At 36.0% G+C, this 13,718-nt stretch overlaps 2 protein-coding genes across 4 annotated transcripts; both read left to right on the forward strand.

The window, feature by feature from the left end:
- Positions 1-1,591: 1,591 nt before the first annotated feature.
- LOC111788644 (putative GTP diphosphokinase RSH1, chloroplastic) lies at positions 1,592-10,238 on the forward strand. Of its 3 annotated transcripts, none has more exons than XM_023669067.1 (24): positions 1,592-1,888; positions 2,151-2,341; positions 3,042-3,221; positions 3,326-3,391; positions 3,495-3,587; positions 3,676-3,807; positions 3,915-4,016; positions 4,098-4,175; positions 4,256-4,327; positions 4,552-4,659; positions 5,564-5,661; positions 5,923-5,983; positions 6,072-6,134; positions 6,237-6,293; positions 6,378-6,479; positions 6,671-6,829; positions 6,939-7,070; positions 7,151-7,237; positions 7,360-7,431; positions 8,653-8,739; positions 8,824-9,265; positions 9,434-9,495; positions 9,598-9,666; positions 9,783-10,238. In XM_023669067.1, exons 1-24 carry the CDS (start codon positions 1,834-1,836, stop codon positions 9,885-9,887), a joined length of 2,673 nt encoding a protein of 890 aa, XP_023524835.1. In that variant the 5' UTR covers positions 1,592-1,833; the 3' UTR covers positions 9,888-10,238. The 3 variants fall into 3 exon arrangements, with proteins under 3 accessions (XP_023524835.1, XP_023524834.1, XP_023524833.1); XM_023669066.1 differs by having other exon boundaries at positions 1,592-1,883; positions 2,218-2,341; XM_023669065.1 differs by having other exon boundaries at positions 1,593-1,883.
- A 910-nt stretch (positions 10,239-11,148) lies between these two features.
- On the forward strand, positions 11,149-13,262 carry LOC111789250 (60S ribosomal protein L19-1). The gene is made up of 5 exons (XM_023669966.1): positions 11,149-11,311; positions 11,725-11,847; positions 12,527-12,840; positions 12,937-12,992; positions 13,076-13,262. Exons 1-5 carry the CDS (start codon positions 11,200-11,202, stop codon positions 13,098-13,100), a joined length of 630 nt encoding a protein of 209 aa, XP_023525734.1. The 5' UTR covers positions 11,149-11,199; the 3' UTR covers positions 13,101-13,262.
- Positions 13,263-13,718: the final 456 nt, after the last annotated feature.

Below are 13,718 nucleotides of genomic sequence, written 5' to 3' on the forward strand. Positions count from 1 at the left end.
AGATCAACACGACTCACATCGATATTATCCACTTTGAGCATAAACTCTTATGACTTTGCTTTAGGCTTCCCAAAATGCCTCATTTCAATGGAGAGAGTATTATTTGATTATAATCCCATGATCATTCCCTAAATTAGTCGATTGGGACTTTTATCATCCAACAGAGACAAGGAAGGGAAAGGTTTCCTCGGCTCCCTCGTGATATCTCTAGTCCTTATTATTACATTATCTATGTATTAAAAAATACACAAGTTTAAATTCACGACTATATATAGCACTTTCTACCGTAAATAAAAAATGATCCAGTTAATTATATTGTAATATTATTTTAGAAAAAAACACGTTAAAAATATTATATGAATTTTATATATATATATATATACACGCATAAATAATTACATAAATATAATTCAACTACATTACTAACCTCCTCTTTAAATATTTAATTAAAATAGATGGAGAGTTTAAGTTCTAATTGAATTACACGTCCATTCATGAGATCATTGTGTATATATATTATATATAACAGCTTTATTGTAATTTAATAGAAATCCAAGTCCAAGTGTTCACCTAATCCGTTAATTAAGGTGTTATTTTAATTCCCAAAGATTTTAATATGGCGATATTAAAAAAGTGCCCTTTCATATTAAATAAATAATAATTTTATAATAATCTATCAGATAATTCTAATATGCACGTACTTTTACTGTTTTGAAATATTTAGTATGGTTAACACAAGTGTAGTGTTATGTTCAATATATCGTGCACTCGTCTAATGAGACAGGTCCCTTGTGATATTATATTATCAAGATTGTACCTTTCCCGACAGCGAGAATTAGGAAGGGAGGGGGGACACGTACCTCGATTAGGTTAAGACCAAGCTTGGTAGGTTGTTGTCTTATGTGATATGTTTATACTTCATCGACCAAATTTTTCTTGGTGGCCTTATCAAGAGTTAGTTGAACGTGAGTTCCTCCTAACATTCAACGGCTCTTAGGCTTAGAAAGAAAGAAGAAAGAAATTTGCCTGAACGGGAGGGAGAGGGTCATGTTCCTGCGCTTAGGAAGTTCTTTGAGAGAATCAATCCGGTTCAAGTCCAGGATGGACCAGCTATGCCAAGGAAAAGGAAGTTGGTGGTTGTCCTCCAGGCTACGTGTTGGCTCCGCTGAAATAGGGGAGACTTTCGTAAAATACTATTTACAAATCATACGACATAAAGCATTCAGACGATTAATATTATTAAAATTTGTAAAGTCAAAAAAATTACTAATTATAATTTATTTAAATGTATGTATATATTTAAAATAAATATATGGAAAAAAAAAGGAAAAAGGCAAGGAATGGGATCAGCGACATGTCGTAAAGGGTGTAAGGGCGCCAGATCTGGGGTTACACGTCGGCTGACGAACTGTCCACTAAAAAGAAACTTAAAAATCCAACTAAAATTTGCAGATTAATTAATTAAAAGAAAAAAAAAAATGAAGTAAAAAACAATAAAAGGAAATAAAATCATTATCGAACGGCATTTGTGTGGCCTTAGCTGAACACAACATCTCTCTCTCTCGCTCGTTCGCTCTCTATTTTCCCTCGCTATTATCTCTTGGCTTCTTGGCTTCTTGGCTTCAATCCCCTTTGCTCAATTCTCTATCACTGCTGCGCGAACAAGATTCACAGCTTTATCAGCTTCTTCTTCTTCTTCTTCTTCATCATCGTTGTGATTTCTCCTTGTTAATGAGATTTCGCCGGTGGCTTCGACTTTGACTTGTTTGTTTTCCGCTCGGCTTGCTGGTTGTGTTTTTGTGTGGCTGTTCAATTTAATGCTAGTTGGATTCAATGAGATTTCTCTCTTCGACTAGAGATGGCATCCGCTCCTTCGATGTCAGGTATCGTACAATTACGACTTGTGAATTTCTACTTTTGTGTTTGTTTGCTTCAGAAATGACAAGGGATTATTGAATTTGAGGATTTGCGTCGGTGAGTTTGAAAGATTTTGAAGCTATATGTGGTTTGTTTTGGGAGACTTTGTTGACGTCTTTCGTATGGTTCTTTCGGGTGGATGTTCTTGGAAAAAAGATTTGTAGTTGGGGAATTTGGCGTATATTGGCTTGTAGAGATTTTTGATTGTGACGGGCGATTTTCTGAATTTGTAGTTTATTTAGAATGCGTGAATATATGTAAATTCTCGAAAGGCGATGGAAGTGGTCGGTATGATTGCAGTATTCTCTCGTGTGCATGGAAGGCTCCGAGGGTCTTGACGGGTTTTCTTGCAAGCACCACTCATTCTCTTCAGTGCTCCTCTATCTTGTATTCAAAGAATGGAAAAAGAAGCAGAATAAATTCTGTAAGTGGACTGAAATTACTTCAATTATACAAAATTTGACCTTTGGGGAGGTTACTCCATTCATTATATTATGCAACTTTATTATTATTATTATTACTAATCTCGTGGTCAATTAGATTCTCCTATTTTGGAACACTATCACTAGGTACTGAGATTTATATCTGATCCACTCACGGAACATTTGTGGATGTCGCCCACTTGTAATGCTATCATGTCTGGTTCCCTTGTCCTTTCCCATTTTACATTTCTCTTTAGCGCTTTATAAGATATGGGTTGAATAGAGAATGGTGAACGTCTTATATTTGGTTGGCAACTGTTCGTAGTTGCTTTCCGCTGTTTTGTTGAAGTATTGGTATAGTTTTTTTCTCACCTGAATCCTCTTCCAAGGTGGGGTTACCATCATGCCAAAAGGTAACATTGCAAATCTCCAGATACCAATTACGCAATTCTTTGAAGTAAAACAAGTCTTTTTAAAGTTTCAAGTGACAGTGAATTAGTTTGACACTAATTACTGCCAATCCTACTTTATAAAAGTACTGGAAAACGACGATCTAAATAACGAATAGAAACTTTAGCATCTTTCTGCAACCATACTAATGTTGCAGCCCCTGATCCTGCATTGCATGCCTTGATAGAGATTTTTTCTGAGCAATTCCTTTATAGATATAACAATGGTTGTAAATTCTTTTGTACATTTCAGAGATTTGAATCCATCAATGTTAGGGGATGGTATTCCAATGAAGTTACCAACCACGTACATCTTGGAAGATTACTTAAATCGAGCCCGTTTCATGATATTTGTAGAAGGAAGAAATTCTGTTGCTCTTCATTCCTGTCTTCAGATGCATCTGACGAGGTTTCTCCTGAAGGTTTGTGGGAGGTACATATTATCAGATGCGTGTGGTGATTCTGTACTCTACTCTTTTAAGATGGAATATCCTTTTTAGCCTTACGTTTTACTAATTTTCTGCTCCCCAACCTCAGGACCTTAAGCCCACTGTCTCTTATCTCTCACCCGAGGAACTGGAACTGGTGCATAATGCTCTAAAGGTGAGCCACCATACCTGCCAAATTTAGCACAATTTATTATTTTTTTTAATGTACAACTACTAAGGTGCATCAGCCCTACGTTTCCCACCCTTTGCTTGGGTAGCTTGCTTTTGAGGCTCATGATGGCCAGAAAAGACGTAGTGGAGAACCCTTCATTATTCATCCAGTTGAGGTTGCCCGAATTCTAGGGGAACTTGTAAGCTTTTTATAACTTTCTTTTATCCTTTTCTGGGGAAAAAACATTAGTTTGCAGTCCTTGATTAAAATAGTATTTTTTACGATAGGAATTAGACTGGGAGACTATTGCTGCTGGATTGCTGCACGACACAGTTGAAGACACAGATGTTGTAACCTTTGAAAAGATTGAAGAGGAATTTGGTGCTACAGTTCGTCACATTGTTGAAGGAGAGACTAAGGTTATTTCATTTTTTTGTGGTCTTACAATTGATGTAGGTGTCTTTACCCTCTTGGCATGCCACGGTCAACTTCCTTCTTAATTGACATTTACCATTTTTCCATTTAGGTGTCTAAACTGGGTAAGTTGAAATGCAAGAATGAAGGCAATTCAGTCCAAGATGTAAAAGCTGAAGATCTGCGACAAATGTTTCTAGCGATGACAGAAGAGGTGATATTTTTGTAAATACTATGTCAATGTTGTCATTCATTCATGAAGCTTTATGAAAACTGTAGGGATCTTTTGTTTCAGGTCCGTGTTATCATTGTCAAATTAGCAGACCGCTTGCATAACATGCGCACTCTTTCGCACATGCCCCCTCATAAGCAGGTTGCATATTATCTTTTAAGATTTTATGGTGGTTGACCTTGTATTTGGTGCTAGATTTGACACTTTTGCCTCATGTCCAGTCCAGCATTGCAAGGGAAACATTGCAGGTCTTTGCTCCTCTTGCTAAGTTGCTGGGTATGTACCAGATCAAGGTATGACCCATTATTTCTTTCCGTTATTTGTTTGTTTATGTTTTGGTAGATTTGATAAACAGAAGAAAAAAAAGAAAGAAAAAGGAGGCATTCGTCTCTCCTACCTGATTTTTCACTGCAGAACATACCCTTTAACTGTTTTTTCTCATCCTATAAAGCATTCATCTTTCTTTTGAAAGTAGTCTTATACCATAGCACCGTTTTATTATTGATGATGATTGCAGTCAGAACTAGAAAACCTTTCTTTCATGTATACCAATCCTGAAGATTATTCCAAGGTCAAAAGAAGAGTTGCAGACCTTTCTAAAGAACACGAGAAAGAATTGATAGAGGTAATGTTGTTATCTTTTTCATTAATCTCTCTTGTGACTTCAAAAGGTATCTTGTCTTTTTAGATGCATTTGCAAACAAATGGACGGTTTATAGTAAGTAAATAACTAAACATTACTTTTTGAGTAACTGATATTTCAACCTTATTTTGTTTCAAAAAAATATAAATGCCATTGTTAATGGGAGTGTAAATGAGACAAGATGTGGATGACAATTTATTGGACGAAAAATTATGGAATCAGAAAAAAATTTCTAATATTTTGTTTGATGAAACTATTTTGAAGTTGGAATAAAAATGAGTGACATTACAATTGGTTTATTAATAGTTAGATTAGAATGATAATCAATTTAAATTAAATGCAAGATACATTATAGAAGTAGAGGTACAAAGAAGGTATGGAAAAAATAAAAAGTAAGGGATTTCACAGATTTAAGAAATGAAAATCAAAATGAAATATGCCAATTTGAACAAACTTCAAAATGTTAAGACATTATAACTTTGATCAAAATGTCAAAAGGTTTGAATCTCACACTCTTATACTATTGAAAGCAAGAAGAAATGGAGTACTTTACCTCTGGGAGTCTTTTATTATTGAACTCAATAAGAAAGAACAAATTTCAATTGAAAAGGGAAAGATTGATTTTTGTTATCTTATCCAATTTCTCACAAGCACATAGAGTCAAAGATAAATATGGTAATCGAAGTTCTGTCAGCATATGAAGGGATTACATGGAATTTGATTGATGTGGATATATGATTTTGTTTAGTTTCTTTGTATTTTCCAGAAGTAGGAATTGTTTCCAACTCTCTCACAACTGTGGAAGTTACAGTTATTTGTCATGAATTCTAAAATGTAATCTCCTTATACGTTATATCTATGAGATTTACATTTAATATACTTGTAGGCAAAGAAAATTTTGACGAAGAAGATTCAGGAAGATCAGTTCCTAGACCTTATGACTCTGAGAACTGAAGTTCGATCTGTATGTAAGGAGCCTTACAGGTATAGCTTTGATTGCCTTCTTTGCAGTTTCCACTTTCTTCACTCAACAACGCACTCACAACAAAAGTTGGGTTATGTATATAGATATGAAAACTTTTGTTAGAGCTGCAATGATACTTGAGTCCATTGATACAATAGGCATTTAAATTTCTGCTTGAAATTTATCTTCTTCACCTCTTTGCAATGTTCAATCCTATGTCTTGACTTGAAATTGAGAATTCTTGTGGAGTTTTAAGCAATACAGCGGCATTCATTTTGCAGCATCTATAAATCTGTTCTCAAGTCTCAAAGTTCAATAAGTGAAGTGAACCAGATTGCACAGGTTTGTTTTAATATCCAATATTTCACACAACATTTGATGAAGGTTTCACATTTTCTTGTTGATGATATATGCTGTTTTTTCAATCTAGCTTCGCATTATCATACAACCAAAGCCATGCATTGGTGTTAGACCATTATGTAGCCCGCAGCAGGTAGTTTCTTTTTATTGTTATTAAATTCAATGATGTTGGCTATACTGTAATTACTGTAAGACTAGTGTAACCATGATTTTTGCATCATTATACTCTATGTAGATTTGTTACCATGTTCTTGGGCTGGTACATGGAATATGGACGCCTATTCCTAGAGCTGTGAGTAAATTGCGGCTTCTTCTCTTATAATTCTATAGAAAATCGATTGTATTTTGGTGAATATTGACACACTCTCTGTAACAGATGAAAGATTATATAGCAACCCCAAAACCTAATGGTTATCAAAGTCTTCACACAACTGTAATCCCATTCCTTTATGAGAGTATGTTCCGGCTAGAAGTTCAGGTATTTAAATATTCTAGTTTTAGCATGTTGGCTTGACTGGTTTTTCACATCTGACTTGCATTTAGGGGTTCCTTTTTAGACTATTTCTCATTTCTTAACTCTTAGTTTAAATGAAAATTTGATTTCTTAATGTATCACTTTTAGTTAGTGGTTGCATCTTGAAGTTCATAAAGGTATGGTTATTTTGGCAGATCAGAACTGAGGAGATGGACCTAATAGCTGAGAGAGGCATTGCTGCTCATTATTGTGGGGGTGGGCTCGTAACTAGTCCAGTTAGGAATTCTATGTCCAGTTCTAGAAGTTCAAGAGGGAAAGCTGTCTGTCTAAGTGATGCAAACATTGCACTCAGGGTATTTATTTACCTTTTCCTTGTAGTAGTTTTTATGGTGTTAAGATAAACCTTTTGAGGTACTAGTCTGGATTTGATAATTCATGGGTGAAGTCCTTGATTTCTTCCAGATTGGCTGGCTCAATGCTATAAGAGAATGGCAAGAGGAGTTTGTTGGTAACATGAGCTCAAGAGAATTCGTGGACACAGTAACCAGAGATTTATTAGGCAGTCGAGTCTTTGTTTTTACACCAAGGGGCGAGGTACAAAGGCCTAATATCAAAACCTTTTCTATGCCATGCTTATCATGTTTCTAACTATAACCGTCTTTGTATACCTGCAGATTAAAAACCTACCTAAAGGTGCTACCATAATTGATTATGCATACATGATACACACTGAAATTGGTAACAAGATGGTAGCTGCAAAGGTATTGTCTTTACTATTGACTGGAGCATTACCCTTCCACCACATGTATGTCTTAGGATGGATGGAATATGCCTGTGTTTCTCATTAGGCTGGATGCTAACTTTTCATGTGTGACTTCGGCAGGTGAATGGTAACATCGTTTCCCCAACGCACGTTCTTGCAAATGCAGAAGTTGTTGAGATAATCACATATAATGTAAGTTGGAATTTTGATTAGCATCATTAATTACAATTAGAGGCTCTTGCAATCTCTTTTAACATTTGGGGTGCCCCTCCCGTGTATTGTATTACACTATTTCTAATAAACGTTTCTTATTTCCTATCCACTAGAAATAAATAGTAAATAAAAAATAGAAGTAAAAATATTTACAAGATCGGTGCTTAATAAATCAGCTACCTTCAACTTTTGCCTTTCTGTTTATGCCTAGAGTATGCTGATATTTGCCGTCCTTGCATATAGGATTGCTGCTGAAGAAAATTTAATATTATTTAATCTCTCCCAGAGCATTTGAAAAACTTGCGAAAAAAATGGTTAGCACATAGTTGCAATGTCAAAATATACTGTATTTAATTTTTGGGGTTTGGAGTATGACGTCAGACGTGTATGTGCTTGTCATTCAAAGCTGATGTTGGTCATCTCATGTCCACAATCACTGTGTAATCTTCTAATTATTCTACAAAAACTCATATGATAGAAGAGTGTTGAACATTTTTGAACTTGTGTTTATGAATGATAGCATGCGCATACTGGCCCTGAAAAAAAGAAAAAAGAGCATCGTTATATTAGTACTGTCATGCTCATGCATTATGCTGCCTCAAGAATTGTGATATGATCTGTAAATAGGATGTTTTGCCCTCTGTTTTCTCCCCACATTTGGTTGAGTTTGATCAATCAGGCAGTTTTTTTTGAATATTTTACTTTTAGTTATTGATTTGGCATGTCATTAGTTTAGTCAAGGTCAGGTACTGAATTTTTGAACTAATTGGTGGTTTTCTGGATATTCACTAAAGTAAATAAAGATTGTGTATTAGGGAGGAAATGAAACACCAAACTTGCATCCTTTGGAACTAATCTAAAGGACTAGGTAGCAATGCAAAATGCTCAGGAGTTCGGAGAAATTAACTTGAAAGTCGTGTTTTGTTCCATTTTCTGGAACTCATGGAGTCTGCAGATGCAGTTGGAATTTTTTAATTAGTTTTCAAGCTTGCATTAGTTTACTGTATGTCTGGCGTGTGTGCACTCCTGGTAAGATACGCATGTGGACATTTCCAAACCTAGTCCCACCGTTTTCAACTCCACCATTTAAGTTTTGAACTTCTGATGGACAGTTGCCATCATCGAGCACGTACTTACACTCAGGATGCACATGTTTCCTTGGCTGGATTTTGAAGTTTCATTTTTCTTCTTTATTTGCAGGCACTTTCTGGAAAATCAGCTTACCAGCGGCATAAACAATGGTTGCAACATGCAAAAACACGAAGTGCTAGACACAAGATTATGAAGGTATGAACTGTGGTAGGGAATTATACTATATGGATATGTTGCTTTTGTTTTTGTTCTCTTTTGCCAATCACAATCTTTTTGCAGTTTTTAAGGGAACAAGCGGCACTATCAGCTGCTGAAATAACTGCAGATACCATTACTGATTTCATTGCTGATTCCGAAGAGGAAAGCGAGACAGAAGAACCCCCAGTTATCTCCACTAAAAAAAAAGCTCTCTGGGAGAAAATTTTGGATATGGTGGATATTTCATCCACTCGGAAAAATATTATGGATAGCTTTCAGGCGAAAGACAACAAGGTTTCTGTTCCTAAAGTGAACGGCAAACATAACCACTATGTAAATGTAAAGTTGAAAGCTGAAGGAGATATCTTATCGATGGGGAATGGGGTTGCCAGGATTATACAGACATTATACAAGGAAGTCTTGCCTGGTTTGGATAGTTGGCAAACCAGCAAGATTACCTCTTGGCACAGTCTTGAAGGGCACTCTATTCAATGGCTTTGCGTTATTTGCATAGATCGAAGAGGTAAGTAAGCCACATTTAGCTATATACTACATCATGAGGTATAAATAGAATGTTCTTGATTGACATCCAAATAAATTGTTTTTTTTTTTTTGGAATAATGCTTTTGTTGAAAAATTAGAACAAAAATTTCTCTGTTGGGTAATTAATGTGATAGAGCTATAATTTCAGGCATAATGGGCGAGGTGACAACAGAATTGGCAGCAGCAGGCATCACAATTTGTTCCTGCGTGGTGAGTGTTCAATTATTGTTCCAACATGCTTGATTGAACGTCTCCTTGTTCTTATCTCGTTCCCTATCTAAGTTACGCTTTCGTTATGAATGAAATGATCAGGCTGAGATGGATCGAGGAAGGGGAATGGCTGTCATGTTGTTTCATGTTGAAGGGAACCTGGAAAGTGTGGTAAACTCATATTATCTGCTTTCCCTTGGCTTCTCGTATCTCTCACGCGCTCGCGTGTCTGTTTATGGCCGATCTCTTTTCCGAACCCTGAAAACGTAACTAACTATTATTCTCAGGTGAATGCGTGCACAAAGGTCGACACAATCTTGGGTGTCTTGGGATGGTCGACAGGGTGTAGCTGGCCGAACACAGTGGAAAACCAAAAATTTCTCGAGTGCTGATCAACTAAGGGCGCCCCAAAAGTGAGAGCATCGAGGTAAGTATACACCTGAGAAATGAAGGAGATTCGAGTTTATTAGAAGTTTTGTTCCCGAGGAAACGAAAAATCCATAATATTTTTGGTAGTTAGTCCCATTATGTTGTGAAAAACCAAATAAAGTTGGTAGTGAATTGAGTTATATATATAGTTTGGGATGGGGATTCAGGGTGGTGTGTATACAAAACAGGAGTGAATAGGTAAAGGCATTATACTCTGTAAAGATACTATTGAGGAGGATAGAGTTACAATTTTACCCACACTTGTTCAGCTCTTTTACTAAGCATTCATGTACATTTTCAAGTGAGTTTTATTATTATTATTATTTATTTATTTCTAATGGATCCCCGTATGTCGTGATCGAGAGGTTAGAGGTTTGTTTTCTCCAACCGTCTTGATTCCTTAAACTACCTTAAACTATCTTAGAAGTTTAATCTAAGCTATCACGAGTGAATCAATTTAAAAATTGTACATGCATTAATTATTCTCACATGTGAACATAAAAATGGTATATTTTTATATTTATGGATATTCAGGGTTTAATCAACACCATGTTAGATGAACACGATTCTCCACAATAGTATGCTATTGTTCACTTTGAGCATAAGCTCTCATGGCTTCGTTTTGAGCTTCTCCAAAAGGCCTCATACCAATGGAGTTAGTATTTCTCACTTATAAACCTATAATCATTCCAAATTAGCCGATGTGGGACTTTCATCATCTAACACCTCTTTTCGAACAAAAAGTGCATCTTCCCTTAATCGGCTTGACTCCTTTTCTTTTGGAGTTTTTTGTTCGATATTTGGGCATGGTTTTGTTCGTAAAGTCAACGTGAGGTTAGTTGACTCAGCTAAGCACGAGAGTTGACTCAGCTAAGCACGAGATCTTTTGAGATCTAAAGATTAGAAGTTCGAATCTTTTTATCTGGATTTATTATTGAAATCTCGGAACAACCAGTAGAATATAACGACTTAACATACACGTTCAACAATTTATTATATTTTTGGTTACCAGGCTCGTAATTTAATAAATTTTTTCCAACTTGAAAAAAGACCGTGAAACGAAAAGGCCCAATCCAGGAGGCCCATTAAGGTAAAAGCCCATGACTGTATTTCAGATACGCAAAGAAGTTATTGGGCCGTTACGAAGCCCAAAATGTCCGGTGATCAAAAGCCCTAACCCTAGGGCAAAAGCCGCAAACTGTTTCTATATAAATAGCGCAGGAACCAATTGAGAGTTTCTCTCGCATTGCAGCGGCACGACGGAGGTTTTGAGAAATGGTTTCGCTCAAGCTTCAGAAGCGGCTTGCCGCTAGTGTTCTCAAGTGTGGTAGAGGCAAGGTCTGGTTGGATCCAAATGAAGTCAATGAAATTTCCATGGCGAATTCTCGTACGTTCTTGTTTCTTTTCCTTTATCTATGTATTAACTGTGTATTTTTCTATATTCTTTTCTTCTTTGGTACTTGTTAGGTTTTGTAATTTGATCTGGTTGTATATTGTCTTGCTTATGATAGTCGAGGATGCTGTAGGGAGCTTGTCGTTTAATTTGGATAGTATGCATAAGCTATCAAGTTAGGTTGTAATTTTTGATCTGATTGACTGGGACAGGATTCGTTAAGGTCCTTCCTATAAACTTTATTGGTTTTGTAAAACTGTTTAATGTTCAACATATGGTCTTTGACATTTCCTTTGCTCATTTTTACTATTTTTTTGCCGAAAGTTGGCGCAGAACTTTTGTTTCAGTATGTTTTTTTTATTTGTTTTTTTATGGCTGGTTGAATAGATTGTTTGTGTTGATTGCAGGCCAGAACGTTAGGAAGTTGGTGAAAGATGGTTTCATCATCAGGAAACCAACCAAGATTCACTCTCGTTCCCGTGCTCGCCGAATGAAGGAGGCTAAGAGGAAGGGACGTCACTCCGGATATGGTATTTTTCTTTGATTTCTACTATTTGTTTATGGCGAAGACTGGGCGCTCTATTCGTGCAGATATGGTCACTTTTTACAGTGATGTCGCTTTTATTCCAAGGATCCTATTGTTGAGGAATTGAAGATAAGAATCCTGGTTTCTTTAAAGAGACATACACATACTTGTATGAAGTATAAATTAGGCACAAATATTTAATATAAACATGAATGCTAGATAAAAAAGCAGAATAAATTTAATTATTAGGTTTTGCTTGATGAGCCACATGAAGCTACGTACGAAGATCTGGGCAATGATGTCAAGATGAACGCTCTGTTTCTTGGCTTTTTATTAGACATATCTATGGTTGGCTGCTATTTTTTGTTTTGTCAAATGCAACCATCTGGTATGAAATGGATGTTCCCATTCTAAATTTAGACTAGCATTGAATTAGAATGCTTAGCTTTCTTTTTAGGTAAATAGAGTATTACAAATCTCTGTAGTGTGTCCAAGCCTTCTAGTTTCTGTAATAGTAACTGGAATGATTCGTTATGTAATTTGTGTTCATTTTTACTAATTACACATCATTAATTTTTTAGGCAATGAGCAAGAAGTTTTTGTACGGCATTGGTATTGCAATTTCTTTTAAAGAGGTGTGCTATTACGGCTACTTTGGCACTGATTATGTTTGTTTCATTTAGGTAAGCGTAAGGGTACGAGGGAGGCTAGATTGCCTACTAAGATCCTGTGGATGCGGAGGATGCGTGTCCTGAGGAGATTACTTCGCAAGTATAGGGAGTCCAAGAAGATTGACAAACACATGTACCATGACATGTACATGAAGGTGAAGGGTAATGTTTTCAAGAACAAACGTGTGCTTATGGAGAGCATCCACAAATCAAAGGCTGAGAAGGCAAGAGAGAAGACATTGTCCGATCAATTTGAGGCAAAGAGAGCGAAGAACAAGGCCAGTAGGGAAAGAAAGCATGCCAGAAGAGAGGAGCGGTTGGCCCAGGTATCCCATCGATTCATTCTTTTAGGCAAATCTGCCGAGTTCTTTCAACATTAGCTTTACTCCATGTCAGAACTTGACATAGTTTTTTCATTTTAGGGACCTGGAGAAAAGCTAGCCCCTGCTGCCCCAGTTGCTTCTTCTCAAGCTACTCAGTAAGTGTTTATCAATTTATGTAATATAAAGTTAATCAGATAGATGATTTATAGAATTGAACCCAACCTCCTTTCAATTGCAGGGTATCGAAAAAGGCAAAGAAGTGAAGTTATGATCGTTGGTAGATCCTCAACTACTGTACTGGTTTTGACAACTTTTGTTTTTTTCTTTCTTATTTTGGACAATTTTCGTTGTTATCATAATCCCAGACGAATAGAGATTTACATCTATCTATAATTTTTCTAATTTTCATTTGGGTTGTTTTTTTATTATGAATTGTTCCCATGTTAGAACTGAGTTTTTTTGTTTTAGTCCCAGTGCCTCGATCCATAAAAAAAACTTGAGGGCCTAGTTTATATAACGGTTGAGAATTGAACCGTAGTTTTATTGAGCACGATCTTCGATGATGCAAACAAATGGTTAAATGAAGCTAATGTTAGAGGCAAGCTTCCATTGGTTTAATGCATCATTGGAAGCATTGGGGTATGCATATTGAATCCTTCACCTGAATTGATTCGTTAATTATAGCTTCGAAAATTATTTAATATTGTTATTTTTCATTCTAGGAGAAACTCCTTGAAACCCATTTCTTTTCTTTTACAAAAAATAGAAAACGTGGAGTACATACAAAGTTACCACTAAGTTTCACCATGGGGTTTAATCAATAAACTAATATCTACGTTAGTCCTAATTACATTTTAGATGTACACAGTTAAAATTCTACT

Source organism: Cucurbita pepo, chromosome LG02, assembly GCF_002806865.2.
Source record: "Cucurbita pepo subsp. pepo cultivar mu-cu-16 chromosome LG02, ASM280686v2, whole genome shotgun sequence".
NCBI lineage: Eukaryota > Viridiplantae > Streptophyta > Magnoliopsida > Cucurbitales > Cucurbitaceae > Cucurbita > Cucurbita pepo.